This window comes from Geotrypetes seraphini, chromosome 3, assembly GCF_902459505.1.
Source record: "Geotrypetes seraphini chromosome 3, aGeoSer1.1, whole genome shotgun sequence".
In the NCBI taxonomy this organism is placed as follows: Eukaryota; Metazoa; Chordata; class Amphibia; order Gymnophiona; family Dermophiidae; genus Geotrypetes; species Geotrypetes seraphini.
The window spans coordinates 260,841,016-260,862,487 of record NC_047086.1 but is presented as its reverse complement, the minus strand read 5'-3'; the positions used below and the strand labels follow the sequence as shown (position 1 = coordinate 260,862,487).

The window sequence follows — 21,472 nt, the reverse complement described above, 5'->3', positions numbered from 1 at the left end:
TGGGCATACCACCTTTGTGGCATGCTAACTATTGTGATTTCCAGTACTGCAGATGGCTAGATAGAAGCCATTTTCAAAACATGTGAACACGGTTTCCAAAAATAAGATAAAAATCAGTGGAAACAAAATTGGGAAGGAGGGGTTCACTTGATTTTATGTTTAACTACTGTTGATTTGAATTTACTTAAGGGTAAAGTATTTGCAATTTACTTTCAATGTAATGTTTGTACATGCGTGACATATAGGCCTCTGAGCCTTTGTAGGTCAACCAGTAACTGATCTTAACTATTGTATTTAAACTGAAAGATCATAGAGTTTGGGGCAGTCTTGGACAATAAGGAAAAGTATGGAGAGACTTAAAGTACATTGTGAACTTTGTTTTTCACAGACAGAATGGGAAAAGTCATTTTTGATTAAGGGCTTTAGAAGCAACTCACTTATGAGTTTTCTCTGTGCAGACATCCTCAGATGGTGAAAAGTCACGGACTGGGCCTTCTCTGGATTCCGTCTTCCAGGACATGGGGCAGATTCAAAACAGCAAGGACAGGGCTGCCAAGCTTTTTGAGTGGATGATTGCCCCCATTTCTTCAGAGCACTTCTTCAGGTAACTCATTTCAGAGAAACAGATATGACTCCTTCCCCCTGTCCCCCTTGCATATTTTGATATTTTTTGTACTGTTTAAATGAATCTTTTGCAAAGTTTAGTAATTAAGTTACTGATTGACCCTACTATGACACTTCTAATTCTATTCATTGCCTAATGTCAGTTGTATCATATTATACCATTGCCCCTTCGGTCAGCTGTCTCAATATAGAGTTGATATTCACTTGAGGTGGATATTTAAAGACCCACTGAGCGGGTTAGATAAATGGCTAATTTTAGTGTGTTATGTTTAGGTATGTACACTAGGGTGGTCCAAAAAAATTAACACATTTAATTTGTCTATAAGGCTAATTTTTATATCCTTTATATAAAAATGAAGAGCCTGCAAAACAAAATTTTACTTAGTATAGGGGTTGATCCACCTCTCTGTTTTTATGTATTTTTAAACTACCGCTAAGCTTAACAGTATGTTGCAATTCTTGTGCATTCAACAAATAATCAGCAGTCTATAACATAAGAGCTGCCTTTGATGTAGAAGGTCTACACTTGTGTTGAATCCATCAATGTCGGTTAACATTTTCCTATCCCAGTGCAAAAGAAAAGGACTTTATCCCAGGACAAGCAGGCATGATATTCTCACATGTGGGTGACGTCATCTACGGAGCCCCGATGCGGAAGCATTTTCAAGCAAACTTGATTGAAGATTTAAGTTTGCTCTGCTGCTCCACGCATGCGTGCCTTCCTGCTCCACTAGGGGGTGCATCCCCTCGTGGTCTCCAGTTCAAATTTTTCTGCGAGCCTAGAAGCCGTGTTTTTCAGGCTCTGCCCCAACTGCCTTCTAGCACCGCGATTTTTTCTTGTTTTTTCACGATTAAGTCGCTGTGCGCGAATTCTTTACCTTTTTATTTGATTCCTGCTTCGTTTTCGACGACCCGGAGGCTTCCGGGTCCCCGTGGCCGCGTGGCTAATCGAGCCGCGGCTACTTTCGATTTAATGTCCCGGCCTCTGACCGGCTTTAAAAAGTGCACCCGGTGCGAGCGGCTTCTCTCTCTCACAGATCCGCATCGCCGGTGCATCCTCTGTCTGGGGGCGGCTCATCCAACCGACTCCTGCCCCCAGTGCGCTATTTTCCAAAACAGGGCCCTCCGCCGAAGAAAAGCCCGCATGGCGGACCTCTTCACCCCGGACCAACCCTCTACCTCGGCCTCGAGGTCGGCCCCGGCCTCGGCCCCGGCCTTGACCTCGGCCCCGGATACCTCGGCATCGCCTCGAGACTCGACCCCGAAGTCCTCGGGACAACAGAAAGCCTCGGCCCCGGGTAAGTCCCCTCTTCCCTCTTCAGGTTCTGTAACAGCGAAGAAGCCAGCCTCGGGGACAATGGCGACGCATGGCGGAAGCCCCATGCTTACAGCCCCGTCTAAGCCCTCCAAGCCTTCGGGCCGTGCCTCCACCACACGGGAATACTCTGATACGAGGTCGCCCCCGGTGGAGCGCACCGAGGCAGTGGACATGCCTTCGATGCTGTCCGTGCCCGTCTTCCAGGACCTACTCCGAGCGATGATCACGTCGGAGCTGTCCGCTGCAATGGCCCAGTTTCAATCGGCCTCGACCTCGAATGTGCCAGACCAGCCTGAGCCTCGCACCGAACAACCTCGAGGAAGGGTGCGCAATCCTCGCCGCATCCCATCCTCCTCGGACTCCTCGCCGAGGCACCCGAGACGTTCCCCCTCCGCAGACCGCCGAGGGGCAAAATGTTGGGCTAGAACGACAGAAACCTCGAACCGCCGTACCTCCAAGAAGGCCCGAGGTTCACCAACTCTACGAGGCCGTTCTCCCACACCTCGTACGGGACCACTAAGGGTGGCTGAGTTATCACTCTCCAACCCGCGCATCCTCCGAACTCCCCCTCGGACGTATTCTCCGAGGGAGTCCGGATCGAGGTCACCGATCCGACACCGATCGGTACCCCTAACCCCGGCATCGTCTCCGAGGGGCTCCTCGAGACGCCGAAGATCGACAACCCCGGAACACTCTCACACTGCTTCCCCAGTCTCGGAGCATGGATCAGAGCATGAACCTCGATACTCGAGGGAAGCCTCCCTATCCTTCTCCACCCGACAAAGGTCTCGTTCCCCGACCCCGCACGGGGCCCCGGGGACATCTCGCCCATCCTTCACTCGCTTTGTCCAAGACATGGGCCACGCATTGGACTTAGACCTCCAGTCCGACTCCAGATACTCGAAGGAGTACCTGGCGGAGCTGGATATGCCATCACTGCCCAGAGAGTCCCTTCGCTTACCACCCAACCCGGTACTCCAACAGGCCTTCTTCAGGAATCTGGAGACCCCCTACATGGTCACGGCCGTACCCTCCAAAATGGAGGCCAAGTACCGCACAGTACCTTACCCGGGATTCGAGCAACCACAGCTCTCCCACCAATCGCTGCTAGTAGAATCCTCCTTGAAAAAGGCTCACCCGTCCCGGGTCTCAGCAGCGGTCCCCCCAGGCCGAGAAGGCCGAACCCTGGATAAGTTCGGCAGGAGACTATACCAAAACGCAATGATGGCCTCTAGGGTGCAAAGCTACACTTTCACCTTCACATCATACCTCAAACACCTCATTGAACTATTGAGAGCCTTTGAGACTGACCTACCGGCCTCCCGGCAAGGAACGTTCGGCCTGCTTTTAGAGTCCCTCTCCAACCTGCGCCTTCATCTATTCCACGCGGCCTACGATGGCTTCGAACTCTCCTCCAGAGAAGCAGCCTTCGCTGTCGCCATGCGCCGACTAGCCTGGCTGCGCCTGGTCGACATGGACCCCAACTTACAGGACCGGTTGGCTAACCTCCCCTGCGTGGGAAAGGAATTGTTCGATGACACTATCGAGGCGGCGACAAAACGCCTCTCCGAACATGAACGCTCGTTTGCCTCCCTTGTCCGGCAAAAGCCCAAACCGCCAGCGTCCAGGCCATACAGGGCCCCTCCGCGCCGCTACCCACAAAAGTCCACCCCTGCTTTTTCGCGGCCCCCACCCAGACGTCCGCAAGCCCACCACAGGGCCATGCCCAAGTCCCAACCGCCCGCGACCACCAAACCATCCCCGTCCTTTTGATGGGACACGCGGAAGGGGGCGGGCCCCCTCCGCTATAGTCCCAGGCCGCCTCCCCATCGGGGGCCGACTCAAAGCTTTTTACCCTCACTGGGAACAAATCACGTCGGACGCATGGGTCCTTGGCGTGATCTCATCAGGGTACTCTCTCAACTTTCGGGCCATTCCTCCGGACAACCCCCCAAGGAATTGCCCTCCCAACCGGACTCAGCTACCCCTACTCCTCTCCGAAGCTCGAGACCTGCTTCGCCTGAGAGCAGTGGAGAAGGTTCCCCCCGACCAACGGGGGAAGGGCTTCTACTCCCGCTACTTCCTGGTACCGAAAAAAACGGGAGACCTACGCCCAATACTAGACTTGAGACGCCTCAACAAATTCCTGGTACGGGAAAAGTTTCGGATGCTCTCACTACCAACACTTTACCCCCTGATCGACAAGGGCGACTGGCTCTGCTCCCTCGATCTCAAGGAGGCGTACACACATGTCCCAGTGCACCCCGCTCACCGCAAGTTCTTGCGCTTCCAAGTAGGGGACTGGCACCTACAATACCGAGTCCTCCCCTTCGGACTAGCATCATCACCTCGGGTCTTCACTAAGTGCCTCGTGGTGGTAGCAGCAACCTTACGTTCCCAGGGCCTCCAGGTATTCCCCTACCTGGACGACTGGCTAATCAAAGCCCCGTCCAGGGAAGGGGTTATCTCAGCGACCCAACAGACTATTACCTACCTACAAAGTCTGGGGTTCGAAATAAACTTCCCAAAATCTCAACTACGCCCCTCGCAGTCCCTACAGTTCATCGGGGCCACGCTGGACACGGTTCGCCTCCGTTCCTTCCTCCCCCCTCCGCGCCTGGAGGCGTTAGTAAGTCTGAGCCGAAGGATCTCCCTGCTGACCTCAGTATCAGCTCGACAGATGATGACTCTTCTGGGCCACATGGCCTCCACCGTCCATGTCACACCCTTCGCCCGCCTCCATCTGAGAATCCCTCAATGGACCCTGGCGTCTCAATGGCGGCAAGACCGGGACCCGATCGACCACTCAGTGACAGTGACTCCTTCATTGCAACGATCGCTCCGCTGGTGGGCCGACTCTTCAAATCTTTCCAAAGGTTTGCTCTTCCTCACCCCACCCCACAGCAAGGTACTCACCACGGACTCGTCGGAGTACGCTTGGGGAGCCCATCTGGACGGCCTACGCACCCAAGGAATGTGGTCAGCACAAGACCGTCACTGCCACATCAACGTGCTAGAACTTCGGGCCATCTATCTCGCAGCTGTAGCCTTCCAACATCTGCTCCACGACCGAGTGGTTCTCATCCGAACCGACAACCAGGTAGCGATGTACTACGTAAACAAACAGGGGGGGACAGGGTCTTGGCCCCTTTGTCGGGAAGCCCTGCGCCTCTGGAAATGGGCAATCTCCAACAACACCTTCCTCCGAGCGGTGTACATACAAGGAGAACAAAACTGTCTGGCGGACAGACTCAGCCGTCTCCTCCAGCCACACGAGTGGTCACTACACTCTCAGATCCTGCGAGGAGTGTTCGAACGGTGGGGGACACCTCAAATAGACCTGTTCGCGTCCCCTCACAATCACAAGCTGCCTCTCTTCTGCTCCCGGATATACTCCCCGGACCGACTCGAGGCCGACGCCTTCCTCCTCGACTGGGAGGGAAGATTCCTATACGCGTTCCCGCCGTTTCCTATGATACTGCGGACGCTTGTCCACCTGAAAACAGTACAAGCCACCCTGATCCTGATTGCCCCTCGCTGGCCACGCCAGCCGTGGTTTTCCCTGCTACTTCAACTCAGTGTCAGAGATCCACTGCCTCTGCCTCTGTTTCCCTCTCTACTGTCACAGGGTCAGGGTTCACTGTTACATCCCAATCTTCAGTCTCTTCATCTGAATGCTTGGTTTCTCTCCCCCTGACTGCTCTCCCCGTGTCTCAATCAGTCAAGGAGATATTGGAGGCCTCCAGAAAAACCTCGACGAGAACCTGCTACTCCCAAAAGTGGACCAGATTCTCAACCTGGTGCTCCTCCCACAGCCAGGACCCGGTGTCGGTCCCCGTCCCCCTGGTCCTTGACTATCACTTCAACTATCTCATTCCGGCCTAAAGACCAACTCCATTCGAGTACACCTCAGTGCGATTGCGGCCTTTCATCAGCCCCTGGAAGGGAAAGCCCTCTCGCTCCATCCCTTAGTCACTCGCTTCATGAAGGGCCTGCTGAACGTCCACCCCCCTCTCAAACCTCCCCCGGTGGTTTGGGACCTTAACGTGGTTCTGGCTCAATTAATGAAACCCCCTTTTGAGCCACTAGACAAATGCCATCCAAAATTCCTCACTTGGAAGGTAATTTTCTTACTCGCGTTCACCTCCGCACGGCGGGTTAGTGAGCTACAAGCGCTGGTAGCGGACCCACCCTTCACGGTATTCCATCACGACAAGGTGGTACTCCGCACCCATCCAAAGTTCCTACCTAAAGTAGTGTCTGATTTCCATCTCAATCAGTCCATCGTCTTACCCGTGTTTTTCCCCAAGCCCCACTCTCACCCCGGAGAAGTGGCGCTCCACACTCTTGACTGCAAAAGAGCGTTGGCCTTTTACCTCCAACGCACCCAGCCACACCGGAAAGTCCCACAACTGTTTCTGTCCTTCGACCCAAACCGGTTAGGCCACCCAGTTTCCAAACGCACCTTGTCCAACTGGTTGGCCGATTGCATCTCCTTTTGCTACGCTCAGACTGGTCTCGCACTGCATGGTCGAGTAACGGGACACAAAGTCCGAGCGATGGCAGCCTCCGTAGCGTTCCTCAGGTCCACACCTATTGAGGAAATCTGCAAGGCTGCCACATGGTCTTCGGTTCATACCTTCACCTCCCACTACTGTCTGGATTCCCTGTCCAGAAGCGATGGCCGGTTCGGCCAATCGGTATTGCGAAATCTATTTGCTTAAATTGCCAACTTCCCTCCATCCCTCTTCAGTAAGCTTGGAGGTCACCCACATGTGAGAATATCATGCCTGCTTGTCCTGGGATAAAGCACAGTTACTTACCGTAACAGGTGTTATCCAGGGACAGCAGGCATATATTCTCACAACCCGCCCACCTCCCCGAGGTTGGCTTCTTGGCTAGTTAAGTGAACTGGAGACCACCTGCTGTCCCTGGATAACACCTGTTACGGTAAGTAACTGTGCTTTTCAAAGGAACTTTTGTTTTCTTCTGCTGATGTAACTTCTCTCCTAACCTGCATTTGAGATTGTCTGATTGAACTTCTTGAGAGTTATATCAGTAATGTCATGACCCTGAGCAATGTCTCCAGCAACAAACACAGCACTTTGGTTGGAAACATTGACACTATGTAAGGCACCATAACCACAGGAGATATCAAAATATTCTTGTAATATCCATGCTGCTAAATCGTGTCTTGAGCATATTGTCGCAAGACAGCTCAATGAGATTTTCTTCTTCATCAGAGGTAAAGTCAGCTGGAAGTTTGGCTCTGAAGGAATCCAGGCGAATTTCATTGGTTCATAGACAATTGCACGCAAGACATTCGCGCGCGGACAAAATCGCGCAGACAACTGAGCGCGAGACAACTGAGCGAAAGACAATTGGGTGTTAAGACAAGTGAACGCAAAGACAAACGAGCGTGAGACATTTGCGCGCAAGACAATGGAGCGCAACTTATTTTCCGAAATGTGCACGAGCGGGACAACTGAGCGCAAGACAACTGAGCGCAAGACAACTGAGCGCAAGACAACTGAGCGCAAGACAACTGAGCGCAAGACAACTGAGCGCAAGACAACTCAGCGCCAGCAACTGAGCGGTTCATAGACAACGGCGCGAAAGACAAATGTGCGCGCCGACAAGCCGCTCTAAATTACAGTTTTTAGGGGCTCCGACGGGGGGGGGGGGCGTGGGGGGGAACCCCCCCAGTTTACTTAATAGACATCGCGCCGGCATTACGGGGGGTTTGGGGGGGTTGTAACCCCCCACATTTTACTGAAAACTTCACTTTTTCCCTAAAAACAGTAATTTAGAGTGTCGCGGCGGCGCGCGCTGCGCTCAATTGTCTGGCCACGCCTTTGTTCCGGCGCGCTTTTGTCCTGACACCCAACTGGTTCATAGACCTGACACCCAACTCAGTGCGAGACAACTCAGGGCCAGCAACTGAGCGCAAGACGGTGTCGGGTCAAAAGTGCGCCGCGACAAAGGTGCGCCCAGACAATTGAGCGGCGCGCGGAGGCGCGCGCCGCTCTAAATTACGGTTTTTAGAGCTCCGATGGGGGGTTTTGTTGGGGAACCCCCCCTACTTAATAGACGTTGTGTGGTGTTTGGAGGGTTGTAAGTTCCCTTATTATACTGGAAACTTAACAGTTTCCCTGTTTTTTATGGAAAAAGTGAAGTTTTCAGTAAAATGTGTGGAGTTACATTCCCCCAAAACCCCCACAATGCCCCCACAACGTGGCGTCATCTGTAAAAAATAAAGTGGGGGGTTTTCTCCCCTCGACACCCCCGTCAGAGACCTTAAAAATGCATTATTAATTTTGTTAGGCAGGTGCCACTGCGCTGCGCTCAGTTGTCTGCGCGCGGCCTTTGTCCTGGCATGGTCTTGACCTGACACTGTTAAAGCAGAGATGATAGGAATGGGAGAGGGACAAGGACAGCAACATAACTCATAGGGACAGGATGGTGAAATTTAGTTTATCCCAGGACAAGCAGGCAGCATATTCTCACATATGGGTGACGTCATCTACGGAGCCCCAGTGCGGACAGCTTTTCAAGCAAACTTGATTGAAGTTTCAAGTTTGCTACACTGCACCACGCATGTGCATGCCTTCTTGCCCACTAGAGGGCGCATCCCACCTCGTGGTCCTCAGTTCAGTTTTTTCCGCGGAGCCAGAAGCCCTGTGGAAATTGAGCTCCTATTTTTCTGCCTTCTGACACCGCGTCTGGGTTGTTTAGCTCGGTCGCTGTGCTTTATTTATTGTTTTTCCTACACAATCCGTCGTTTTTCGTTGAAAAAAAAAACAAAAACGTTTTGTTTCTTTCGTTCGGCTCCGGGGGCTCCCGGGAGCCGCGGCCGCGGGACTTCGTTCGTTCCCGGCCCCTTTCTTTTTCATGTCCCGTCCCTCGACGGGCTTTAAGAAATGCACCCGGTGTGAGCGGTTACTATCCATCACTGACCCCCACCGGTGGTGCTTGCTCTGCCTTGGACCCGAGCATCCGACTAATTCCTGCGATCGGTGTTCCACTCTTCAGGCCAGAGCGCTCCGTCGACGCCGCGCCAGGATGGCGGAGCTTTTTTCAGTTGACTCCGCGCCCGGGAAGGCCTCGACGTCGGCCTCGGTTTCGGCCCCGGCTTTGACCTCGGCCTCGGCGCCTTCGGTGTCGCCGCGTGCCTCGACTTCGAAGCCGACGCCTGCGACCAAACCTGCCTCGGGTAAGTCCTCTTTTCCATCCCCGACTCCAGGGTCGTCGAAGAAGCCATCCTCGAGCTCCTCTGCGGCGGGTGGGTCGTCCTCGGCCCCGCCCAAGACTCCGGCCACTAATGCCCCGAGGGAATACTCGAGACCGAGGTCGCCCTCCAGGGAGCATCCCCTGGCCTCGGACCTGCCTACAATGGTTGGGATCCCGGCGTTCCAGGACCTGCTCCGAGCATTGATTTCCTCGGAGCTGTCTGGCGCCCTCAAACAACTGCAGCGGGCTGCGACCTCGACTGCTTTGGCCTCGGGGGCACCAACCTCGGCGACCTCGGTCTCGACTCCCTCGGTCTCGGCTACCGGGGCATCACTGACCTCGGCCTCGACCTTGCCCTCGACCTCGGGGGCCCCGCCTGAGAGCAGCGTTCGGCCTCGGGACAAGGTGCGCAGAGTGAGACGGATTTCCTCCTCCTCCTCCTCGAGGTCCTCCCGGGGTTCCTCGCCCTCGGGCCGGCCTTGGGCGAGGCGTCACTCGAGGAAGCCGAAGCGTTCGCGAGGCTCTCCTCGGCGACGTTGCCGCTCCTCGCCGCTCGGGGGCGAGGCCTTGCGGGTTTCGGAGCTTCGTCTCGACAACCCGAGGCTTCTCCGTTCCCCTGCGAGAGGGGGTTCTCGGGACTCCTCGCCGAGGAAAAGGGGGCGTACCTCGATTCCTCGGACGCCTGGGACGTCTCCCAGGGGTTCTTCGAGGCGGAGACGTTCCCCGACCCCCTCGAGACCATTAGATTTGGCCTCATGGGGCTCGGGGTCCGGTAGGGAGCCCCGTTATTCTCATGAGCCTTCCCCCTTTTGTTCGGCAGAGAGGTCGAGAACTCCCTCACCGCCAGCCAGGCAGTCCTCCTTCTCTAGTTTTGTGCAGGACATGGCGCGTGCCTTGGGCCTGGACCTTATGGCTGGGTCGCAATACACTAAGGAGTTCCTCGAGGAGCAGGACCTTCCGGCTCCCCCAAGGGAATCCCCTCGGCTGCCCCTGAACAAGGTCCTTCATCAGACCTTGCTTAAGAACCTGACTTCACCTCTTACAGTCGCAGCGGTGCCGTCTAAGATGGAGTCCAAGTACAGGACGATACCACCCAAGGGGTTTGAGAAGGCTCAACTCTCCCACCAGTCTCTACTGGTCGAGTCTGCGCTCAAAAAGACTCAACCCTCCCGGGTTTCTGTGGCGGTTCCGCCCGGCAGGGAGGGTCGGACCCTTGACAAGTTTGGTCGTCGCCTCTATGCCAATTCCTTCATGGCAACCAGGGCGTTAAATTATGCCTTTACCTTTTCCTCCTATCTACGTGGCATGGTAAAGGATCTGCCCCAATATCGTGAGGCTTTGCCGGACTCCCGCAAGGAAGGGTTCGACAGGTTTGTGTCCAACCTGTCTCAATTGCGATTGTACCTTTTCCATGCGGTTTATGATACGTTTGAGCTGGTATCGAGGGTGTCGGCCTTTGCGGTAGCTATGCGCCGGTTGGCGTGGCTACGCACCCTCGATATGGACCCAAACCGGCAGGAACTCCTTGCGGACTTGCCTTGCGTGGGGTCCGAATTATTCGATGAATCCCTGGAGGCGGCGACCAAACGGCTCTCGGAACAGGAGCGCTCGTTAGCCTCCTTGGTCCGTCCCAAACCTCGAGCCACGCCGCAGAAACCCTTCCGGCCTCCCCCGAGGAGGTCCTCAGAAGTCGACCCCGGCTTTTTCAAGGCCACCGCCTCGGCGCCCCCCTCGACAGGGCAGAGGGGGACAAACCAAATCTCCAGCGCAGGGTCCTGCCAAACCGGCGCCGTCCTTTTGACGGGATAGGCGGATGGGGCCGGCCCCCCTCCGCCATCGCGCCGGACCCCCTTCCCATTGGGGGTCGACTCCGGTCCTTTTACGCGGCCTGGACCGAGATAACATCCGACGCTTGGGTGCTCCGGACCGTCTCCGAGGGCTACTCTCTCAACTGTTGCTCTGCGCCGCCGGAACATTCACCGGGGGCTTGCCCATACAACCGGACCCAGCTCCCTGTCCTCATGGCCGAGGCCAGGGCCTTGTTGAGGCTTCGGGCGGTGGAACCTGTACCCTTCGACCAGCGGGGGCGGGGGTTTTACTCCCGTTACTTTTTGGTCCCAAAGAAGACCGGGGACTTACGCCCCATTCTAGACCTCAGGAAGCTCAACAAGTTCCTGGTCCGGGAGAAGTTCCGGATGTTGTCACTTCCGGTATTATATCCTCTCTTGGAGGAAGGGGACTGGATGTGCTCCCTGGACCTGAAGGAAGCGTACACCCATGTTCCGGTGCATCCCGCTTTCCGCAAATTCTTACGGTTCCAGGTGGGTGAGCTGCACCTGCAGTACAGAGTCCTCCCCTTCGGCCTGGCCTCGTCCCCTCGAGTCTTCACGAAGTGTATGGTGGTAGTCGCTGCAGCACTGAGGTCTCGGGGGTTTCAGGTCTTCCCTTACCTGGACGATTGGCTGATCAAGGCCCTGACCAGGGTTATCTCAGCGACCCTACAGTCTATCGCCTTCCTTCAACGGCTAGGGTTCGAAGTGAACTTTCCCAAGTCCCAATTATGCCCGACCCAATCGCTTCAGTTTATTGGCGCAGTGCTGGACACTGTTCGCCTCCGTTCATTCCTACCTCCTCCGCGGTTGGAGGCTTTGGTTCGGTTGGGTCGTCTGATCCTTCAGCTGCCGATGGTGTCGGCTCAGCGCATGATGATGCTTCTGGGCCACATGGCTTCTACGGTCCACGTCACGCCGTTCGCCAGACTGCACATGAGAATTCCTCAGTGGACTCTGGCCTCTCAGTGGCGCCAGGAGTGCGATCCTGTCTCTTCGAATCTTTCCGGGGGTTTGCTCTTTCTCGTCCCTCCGCATCGCAAGGTTCTGACCACGGACTCCTCGGAGTACGCGTGGGGGGCCCATCTCGACGGTCTGCGGACCCAGGGTCTGTGGTCAGTGGAGGACCGACGCTGTCACATCAATGTGTTGGAGCTTCGCGCCATCTTTCTGGCGGCTCGAGCTTTCTGCCACCTGCTCCGCGATCAGGTAGTCCTTGTTCGAACGGACAACCAGGTGGCCATGTATTATGTGAACAAGCAAGGTGGGACAGGCTCTTGGTCCCTTTGCCGGGAAGCTCTGCGCCTTTGGGAATGGGCGATCTCCCAGAACATCTTCCTACAGGCGGTCTATATACAGGGGGACCAGAACTGCTTGGCAGACAAACTCAGTCGGCTTCTCCAGCCGCACGAGTGGTCCCTCAACTCCAGAGTCTTGCGCGAGGTCTTCGACCGCTGGGGGACTCCACAGGTGGATTTGTTTGCCTCCCCAGAGACTCGCAAACTACCCCTGTATTGTTCTCGGATGTACTCCCCGGACCGTCTGGAAGCGGACGCCTTTCTTCTCGACTGGGGAGGGAGGTTCCTTTATGCGTTTCCTTCTTTTCCGCTGATCTTGAGGACGTTGGTTCGTCTCAAGTCATCCAGAGCCACTATGATTCTCATTGCGCCTCGGTGGCCTCGTCAACACTGGTTCTCCCTGCTTCTTCAACTCAGTGTCAGGGAGCCTCTGCTTCTGCCTGTGTTTCCCTCTCTGCTATCTCAGAGTCGGGGTTCGCTGTTGCATCCCAATCTTCAGTCGTTACACCTGACCGCTTGGTTCCTTTCCACTTGACTTCGGTCCCGGTTTCACAGTCGGTGCGGGACGTTTTGGAAGCCTCTCGCAAAGTCTCGACCAGACTTTGTTATTCCAAGAAGTGGACCAGGTTTTCCTCCTGGTGTTCCTCGCGTCATCTGGATCCGAATTCGGTCCCGGTGTCTTCGGTTCTGGACTATTTGTTACATTTGTCTAATTCCGGCCTGAAGACGACATCTGTCCGGGTACATCTCAGTGCCATTTCGGCTTTCCATCGGCACTTGGATGGACGTTCTCTTTCGCTTCATCCTCTGGTGACGCGTTTTATGAAGGGTCTAATCAATGTTTGTCCCCCTCTGAAGCCCCCTCCTGTCGTTTGGGATTTGAATGTTGTCTTGGCTCAATTAATGAAACCTCCCTTTGAGCCTATCGACAAGTCTCTCCTGAAATTCCTTACTTGGAAGGTGGTATTTCTGATTGCCCTCACATCTGCTCAACGGATTAGTGAGTTGCAAGCTTTGGTGGCGGACCCGCCTTTCACTGTGTTCCATCATGACAAGGTGGTTCTCCGCACCCATCCTAAATTTTTACCTAAAGTTGTGTCTGATTTCCACCTCAATCAGTCCATTGTCCTTCCTGTGTTCTTTCCTAAGCCCCACTCCCATCCTGGCGAGACGGCGCTCCACACGCTTGACTGTAAGAGGGCGTTGGCATTTTATCTCCAACGTACCAGGTCTCATCGGAAGGTTCCTCAATTGTTTTTGTCCTTTGATCCTAATCGTTTAGGACACCCTGTTTCCAAGCGCACCTTGTCCAACTGGTTGGCTGCTTGTATTTCTTTTTGCTACGCTCAGGCTGGTCTTACGCTCCCGGGTCGAGTCACGGGGCATAAGGTCCGGGCGATGGCAGCTTCGGTTGCTTTCCTCCGATCTACTCCTATGGAGGACATATGTAAAACTGCCACTTGGTCTTCGGTTCATACGTTCACCTCCCATTATTGTCTGGACATTTTGTCCAGAAACGACGGCCGGTTTGGCCAGTCGGTGTTACGTAATCTGTTTTCATAAATTGCCATCCTCCCACCTGCCCTTTTTTGGTTGGCTTGGAGGTCACCCACATGTGAGAATATGCTGCCTGCTTGTCCTGGGATAAAGCACAGTTACTTACCGTAACAGGTGTTATCCAGGGACAGCAGGCAGATATTCTCACAACCCGCCCGCCTCCCCGAGGATGGCTTCTTTGCTAGTTATGGAACTGAGGACCACGAGGTGGGATGCGCCCTCTAGTGGGCAAGAAGGCATGCACATGCGTGGTGCAGTGTAGCAAACTTGAAACTTCAAACAAGTTTGCTTGAAAAGCTGTCCGCGCTGGGGCTCCGTAGATGACGTCACCCACATGTGAGAATATCTGCCTGCTGTCCCTGGATAACACCTGTTATGGTAAGTAACTGTGCTTCCTGTGTCCCTGTGTCATTCTCATATTTGAAAAAGAGTTTAATAAATCAAAGTAACAGGGTGGCCAGGTTACCCAGTTCCAGGCTGCAGATTTTATGAAGTGTCTTAATATGTTAAAAGATAATAATAACCAATTTGTTTAATGGCAACCTTAGTCATTATAAGTCATTAAAAGTTCATAATGTCATTGGAGTTTGTGAGTGTAAAAAAAATTCTGGAATCAATAGTTGTATTATAATGTTTTTATTTCTGGGTAACTGTATTATTGAAGAAAGCATAATACAGTGAGCATAGGTCCCCCAGGGCAAAGTTAAATGCTAAGTAAGTATTATTGAACATAAGTAAACATGATGTGAACAGCAAATAATAACATTGAATGATAAAGCTCATTATAAGAAGTTTGAAATTGAAAAGACAATTACATGGTCTAAAAATAGGATGATGATGAGGGCGAAAGCATAAATTCACAGAAAGAGAAGTATTCTGTATGCTTGAGATTCAGTGTTTGAACTGGAGGATGTAAAATATTATATACATACATAAGTATAGTACATATACACATATAGAGTACTTTTCTGTCAATGAGAAAGTATTTTTCCTCATCAAGGGCAAGCACAGGAATATTGGAGAATTGAACATTAAAAGCAGTCGTAAATTGAAAAGACAATTATTGTTCCACATCCTCACTCTCATCTGAAGAAATAAATGCATGTTGTGTCAGAAGTATATGAAGACCTGTTAATGCTTAAAAAAATTATTAGTCAACAGAGATATAATGACTGCAAGAGTAAGCACAGGAACATTGTAGAAATTGACAGGGAGTGGATGAAACTCTAGTGCAAAAGCCTAAATTCACAGAAAGGGAAGTTTCCTGTATGCTTTAGCTATAAAATAGTTAAGCCTTGAGCTTCAGTGTTTGAAATGGAGGATGTAAAAGGCTATGAAGTTTAAAAGATCATATATAGAGATACATACATAAATCTGGTCCATATAGAGTATGTTTTGTTCAATGCTAAAGTATTGTTCCCCGATCAAGCACAGGAATATTTGAAAAATGGACATAGTGTGGAGAAAACTGACTCTTTGGTTCTCATTCAGTCAGTGTGTGTGTGTCTGTGTGCAGTGTGAGCCACAATAGTGGTTGCTGAAACAGGGGTGGTTGGTGGTGAGGTACTTGGATTAACCGAGTACTTTGCAAAAATGTCATAGATTCACAGAGAAGATGGCTTCCTATTATGGATTTTGTGTGCAGAAACACAAATTCTCCAAGCGTGAAGTACTCTGATTAACTGAGTACATGTCGCTCAATGCTAAACTGCTATTCCCCATCAAGAGGAAAGTTAGAAATATAGGTGAAATGGACTGGACCTGGGGGAAACTGGCGCACCTGTTCAATGCTACTGCTTTGACACTGCACTCAGGAAGTACGTATTAAATACATGCTATTACTTCAGGAGACCAGTGCCCCTGTATTATTAATGGTGAGTACTTCTGGATTTAAAGCAAACTAAATGCGCATCTCCTTACAAGAGGCATACAGGAAGATGGGTGACTAAAATTATGCCAGGTGTACACCTTATACATCTATCACATTGTGTGTGCACGAAAGGAAAGATGTTAACATATCACCTCTATGCATTTCATGTAATTTATAGTTAAAGGATTAAGAATGATAAGTTTTCTACTCTATTAAGAACATCTCTAAACAAGATAAGCTGTCAATCTTGTAGCATTACAAATTCTACCTAGTTGACACAGCCATGTAAATTAAAAGTTATGTTTGATAAGGTTTTGCATTTATCCTGTACGCAGTTGTCCTTTATTTTCAATAAACTGTATATTAAAATGTCTTTTAAAAAGTATCATAGATATGATGTCACATTTTTCTGATCATCAAAGGAGAGCTGGCAAGCCAAGTGCAGACATGGGAGCTGAGACGGTAGGAGGCAGGCGAGTCATGATGCTGGAGAATTCAATTGTGAAGTTGTAGTCACAGCTGCTGCGACGCAGGAGGCTGGAGGGCAAAGAAAACACTGCGGTCAGGGAGGGGAGAGAGAGGGAGGGTGAGGGAGAGGGAGGAGAGGGAGAGAGAGGGTGAGGGAGGGAGAGAGAGCCACTCACAGGAGGACTGAAGATCCCACGAGACGGTAAGAGGCAGGCGAGTCATGATGCTGGAGAATTCAATTGTGAAGTTGTAGTCATAGCTGCTGCGACACAGGAGGCTGGAGGGCAAAGAAAACACTGCGGTCAGGGAGGAGAGAGAGAGGGAGGGTGAGGGAGGGAGAGAGAGCCACTCACAGGAGGACTGAAGATCCCACGAGACGGTAGGAGCCAGGCGAGTCATGATGCTGGAGACTGTAGGTGGTGTGGGGTGGGTAAGTTGGGAACGGATGTGAAGGGGTGGGAGTGTGGAGGGGGGTGGATGAAAAGGGGAGGGCTGAGGGCAGGAGGGGGAAGGAGTGAGGCGGGGGAAGAAGGGGAGGGAGTTGTTTTTGTCATTTTTTTGTATTTTTTCTGGGAGGGCTGAGGACAGGAGGGGGAGGGAGTGAGGCGGGGGAAGAAGGGGAGGGAGTTGTTTTTGTCATTTTTTTGTATTTTTTCTGGGAGGGCTGAGGGCAGGAGGGGGAGGGAGTGAGGCGGGGGAAGAAGGGGAGGGAGTTGTTTTTGTCATTTTTTTGTATTTTTTCTGGGAGGGCTGAGGGCAGGAGGGGGGAGGGAGTGAGGCGGGGGAAGAAGGGGAGGGAGTTGTTTTTGTCATTTTTTTGTATTTTTTCTGGGAGGGCTGAGGGCAGGAGGGGGGAGGGAGTGAGGCGGGGGGAAGAAGGGGAGGGAGTTGTTTTTGTCATTTTTTTGTATTTTTTCTGGGAGGGCTGAGGGCAGGAGGGGGAGGGAGTGAGGCGGGGGGGGAAGAAGGGGAGGAAGGAGTGGTGACAAGAGGGTGCAGCTCCCTCGGTAACAGCGGGAGCCATTCACGGGGTGGGAGGGGCACCACGAAGTGCTTCAAGCAAGACCTGTAGTGCCCCTGTCACGTGACGGATGTGTCGGACGGACTCCTCAGCATAGTTGCTCATGTGCTCCACCCCTGCTAAGATGGTAACCACCACCATGTAAATGTCCTCCACTGTTACAGAACTGGGCAGAGGATCTGTGTTTGTGGCAGCGTGAGCCACAATAGTGGTCGCTGCAACAGGGGTGGTGGCCGGTGCAGGGTTGGTCCCACAATCTCTGGTGGAGGGTCGGAGGGGAGCAAAACAGGTGGAACAACGGTTGGGGCTTTGAATGGGGAGGGATGATTTTGACATAGGCGGGGAAGAGGAGTGGGATGCCAATATATCTGCAATGAAAAAGCATGAAAAGCAAGTGGACATTGAAAAGACAATTACGTAGTCAGCATGGTCTTGGCAAATAAAGTGTTACAGTGGAAGCATCTATGAGACAAACTTGGTTATTTTTGCTACATATGAATAAACCTAAGAATTTGATATTATATTAAGAAAATTCAAGTAATGTCTTAAATCTTAAATGTGTTTATTAATTGTACACTTGATGTACGTTGTAAAAATGAATAAAAGATTTTAAAATAAAAAAATTACAGAATCAAAATATCAGAACACTTACTGGACTGGACAGAGAGGTCGCTAAATCTGTCCAGGATGGGGGTTGAGGCAGTACTCATGGAGGTACATGGGAGGGCTGGGGGAGAGGTGATGACAGAGGGTCGAATTTCAGGGAAAAGTTGAAGGCAGAACTGGGGTTTAGGGGGTGGGAGGGAGGGGGAACTGGGCATTGGGAATGAAGGGGCGGGGCAGGGCAGGGTTTGGGGCATTTTCTTAGGGGGATCCTAGAGGGTGGTCTAGGGCGTCGGTGGGGGGAAGTGGGATGAGACTGGGCGGAGGTGGAAGGGGGTTGGGACGTTGGACGGGGCTGGGCAGAGGTGGAAGGGGGTTGGGACGTTGGACTGGGCTGGGCAGAGGTGGAAGGGGATTGGGAGGTGGGGCGTATGCGGGGGATAAGGAATGGCCGGTCAGGGATAGGGGTATCTTCCTCTTCCTCCTCCTCCTCCTCCTCCTGATCCTCCTCTTCCTCTTCCTCCTCACTCGCATCTGAAGACATAAATGCATGTAGTGTCAGAAGTATATGAAGAACTGTTAATGTTTAAAATACATGATTAGTCAACACAGATATTATGACTGCACACCCACCCGATATTTTACTGTAACATGCCTGGGGTGTTGTCCAGATTGCGCCGGACAGCCCGCACCCATGCAGAGTGATGTAGCCTGAGCTCTCGGGCCTTTTTCTTCAAATCCTCAACCTATTATATCATGGAGAGACATGAGTGAGCCATGATATATATATGGGATATGTTAAAACATGGGTAGGCAACTTCAGTTGTCCGTGTTTCAGGATTTCACCAATGAATATGCATTGAAAGCAGTGCATGGAAATAGATTCCAAGCATATTCATTGTGTAAATTCTGAAAACACGACTGGAATACAGCTATTTAACTCAAATAAGTAAATGAGAGACACCATTATCAACTGCGCAATTTTTCAGCAGATGCATGATGACACAGTGCGCGATTTCATGAGATGAGTATCCATTTTTGCCTTCCGCGCAAAAAAACATAAAAATTTCTCTGCGCCAATTTGTCAGCGCGCAATTGTCTATGAACAACATGTATTTAATAAATACTTACGGAGCGCGGTGTGATAGCGCGGGCGTTGAACAGTTGCGCCAGTTTCCCCCAGGCCCTGTCCATTTCCCCTATATTTCGTCTTTTCCCCTTAACGGGGAAAAGCAGTTTAGCATTGAGCGTGAAGTACTCAGTTAATATGAGTACTTCACTTTCGGAGAAGTTGGGCTTCCGCCCACGGAAACCCGCATAGGATGCCATCTTCTCTGTGAATCTATGACGTTTTTGCAAAGCTTATATACCAGTCACTGACCGATGGTGTGTGAATATCGTGAGATTTCCCCTTTTCAGCGCTGCTATTGGGTTATCTAAAACACGTGTTATATGGTTAATCGTCAAACAGATTTTACTTCACTGTAGTGATGAAATGCGCATATTAATTGAGTATGTGTGAATTTTATAGTATATAGTTTTGTAGTACTTGATTGAAACACAATTAGCGTTAGCATGGCCGCATATGTGTTGAAATGCGTGATGACATCAGCATGTCTCCATTAGTGCATAATGATGACGTGTGTCATCATATTAAAGTTAGAGTACTTTTTCGCGCAATTGACGGGTCAGTTTCCCAGCGCGCAATTCACAGGTTTTAGTATAATGAGCGCAAGTGAAAACCGCGCGGATGAACAGAGTTAATGGTGAATGAATAAATGGTGACATTTGTAAATGCGGGTGTGGTGTTTAATTGCGCATGCGCATATGTTGTTCAATGTATGCATGTGCTAACCTATTGATCCTAAATATTCAGATGTGAGTCGCGCCGATATGAAAGTGCAGCGTACATGAGAAAAGGCTTTTTCAAATACTGGCAATAATCTTTTATTTATTTTATACGCAAAAGAATTGGGTGCAAGTCAAATGCGTGAGAGATTGACGCATCCGCGCATGCGCAGCTATTACAGTGTTTGCATATGTGAAACACATAAGAACTATAAAATTATATTAGTTTTAAAAACATCAGGGAGTCATGAGCAAATTATTTTAATTATTACACATCATTTTCCACTCCTAATATATTAATACAGTCATACATCACATATGTTAGGGAAGAGGGATGCGGAGGAAAAGCAATGTTACTTACCGTAACAGTTGTTATCTAGGGACAGCAGGCAGCTATTCTCACTAGTGGGTGACCTCCAAGCTAACCTCAATGGGATGGTGGGAGAGTTGGCAACTTAGGAGAATAAATTTTGTAATACTGTTTGGCCAAACTGTCCATCCCGTCTGGAGAAAGTATCCAGACAATAATGAGAGGTGAATGTATGAACCGAGGACCAAGTGGCAGCCTTACAAATCTCCTCAATCGGTGTCGATCTGAGGAAGGCTACAGAGGCTGCCATTGCTCTGACCCTATGGGCTGTGACCTTACAGGGAAGGGATAATCCAGCCTGGGCATAGCAGAAAGAGATACAAGCCGCCATCCAATTGGAGATGGTGCGCTTCGATACAGGTCGTTCCAACTTGTTCGGATCAAAGGAGATGAAAAGTTGAGGAGCAGTTCTGTGTGGCTTGGTGCGATCCAGGTAGAAAGCCAAAATACGTTTACAGTCCAGAGTATGAAGAGCTGATTCTCCAGGATGAGAATGAGGCTTTGGAAAAAACACTGGAAGAACAATGGATTGGTTGAGATGAAATTCAGAGACCACTTTAGGCAGGAATTTCGGATGAGTGCGGAGGACCACCTTGTCATGATAGAATACTGTGAACGGTGGATCCGCCACTAAGGCCTGAAGCTCACTGACCCTGCGAGCAGACGTGAGGGCCACCAGAAAAACCACTTTCCAGGTGCGGGCATCTCGAAACTTCTGAGTTTCTTCAAGCAAAATATGCTTGTGAGACGTCCGTATCGGGGCTCTGTCAGATGACATCACCCACTAGTGAGAATACCTGTCTGCTTGTCCTGGGATAATACATTACTGCTCAATGCAGTAAGTAAGATGCTGCCTTTTCTATTTACACTTTTGATGATTACTAAACATCATGTTTTCCATAATGATCGTTGTTGTAAATAAATGGATAGAGGTTTAATGAGATGTGCACAGCAGTTTTGGGATTTATTTGGCTGGTTAAAACTCCTAGAGTAGCTTTGGTATCTTTACAAAGATCAATTTCAGAGGGAGGGGTAAATTTTCCACACTTATATAGGTACCATAAAGCTTATATTTTGCGTCATGATATGTATTGGATCCTCCCAGAACTCATGGAAAAAAACCCAGATTGGTTGTGGATAGAATGGCAACTCATGTCTCCATTGCGACTGTCCCATGTTCTCAGTATCAAAATGCCTAGCTATAGTAAGGACAATAGAATACATATGTGTAAACTCCAGGATTCAAGTTGGCGGAGAAAGACTAGTCTGGAAGCATTGGATGATAGCAGGAATACGTATATTGGATGATGTTATTTCTAATGCTGCTATGCAACATAAGTTTGGACTTAATAAATCAGAAAATTGTAGATGGATGCAACTGAAGCATGCCATTCAGTCGTGGTTCCCTGATTGGAAAAACCTTAATAATCATTATA

The 21,472-nt window shown here is 50.9% G+C and overlaps 1 protein-coding gene across 2 annotated transcripts in view; it reads left to right on the top strand.

Annotated features, from left to right (window-relative positions):
* The window catches only part of RIOX1 (ribosomal oxygenase 1), a 368,994-nt gene that overhangs the window by 86,818 nt on the left and 260,704 nt on the right, over window positions 1-21,472 (top strand). For both annotated transcript variants that reach the window (XM_033936262.1, XM_033936263.1), the window contains exon 3: window positions 459-604. In XM_033936262.1, coding sequence (XP_033792153.1) covers window positions 459-604 — 146 coding nt within the window. The remainder of the gene's footprint in view (window positions 1-458; window positions 605-21,472) is intronic.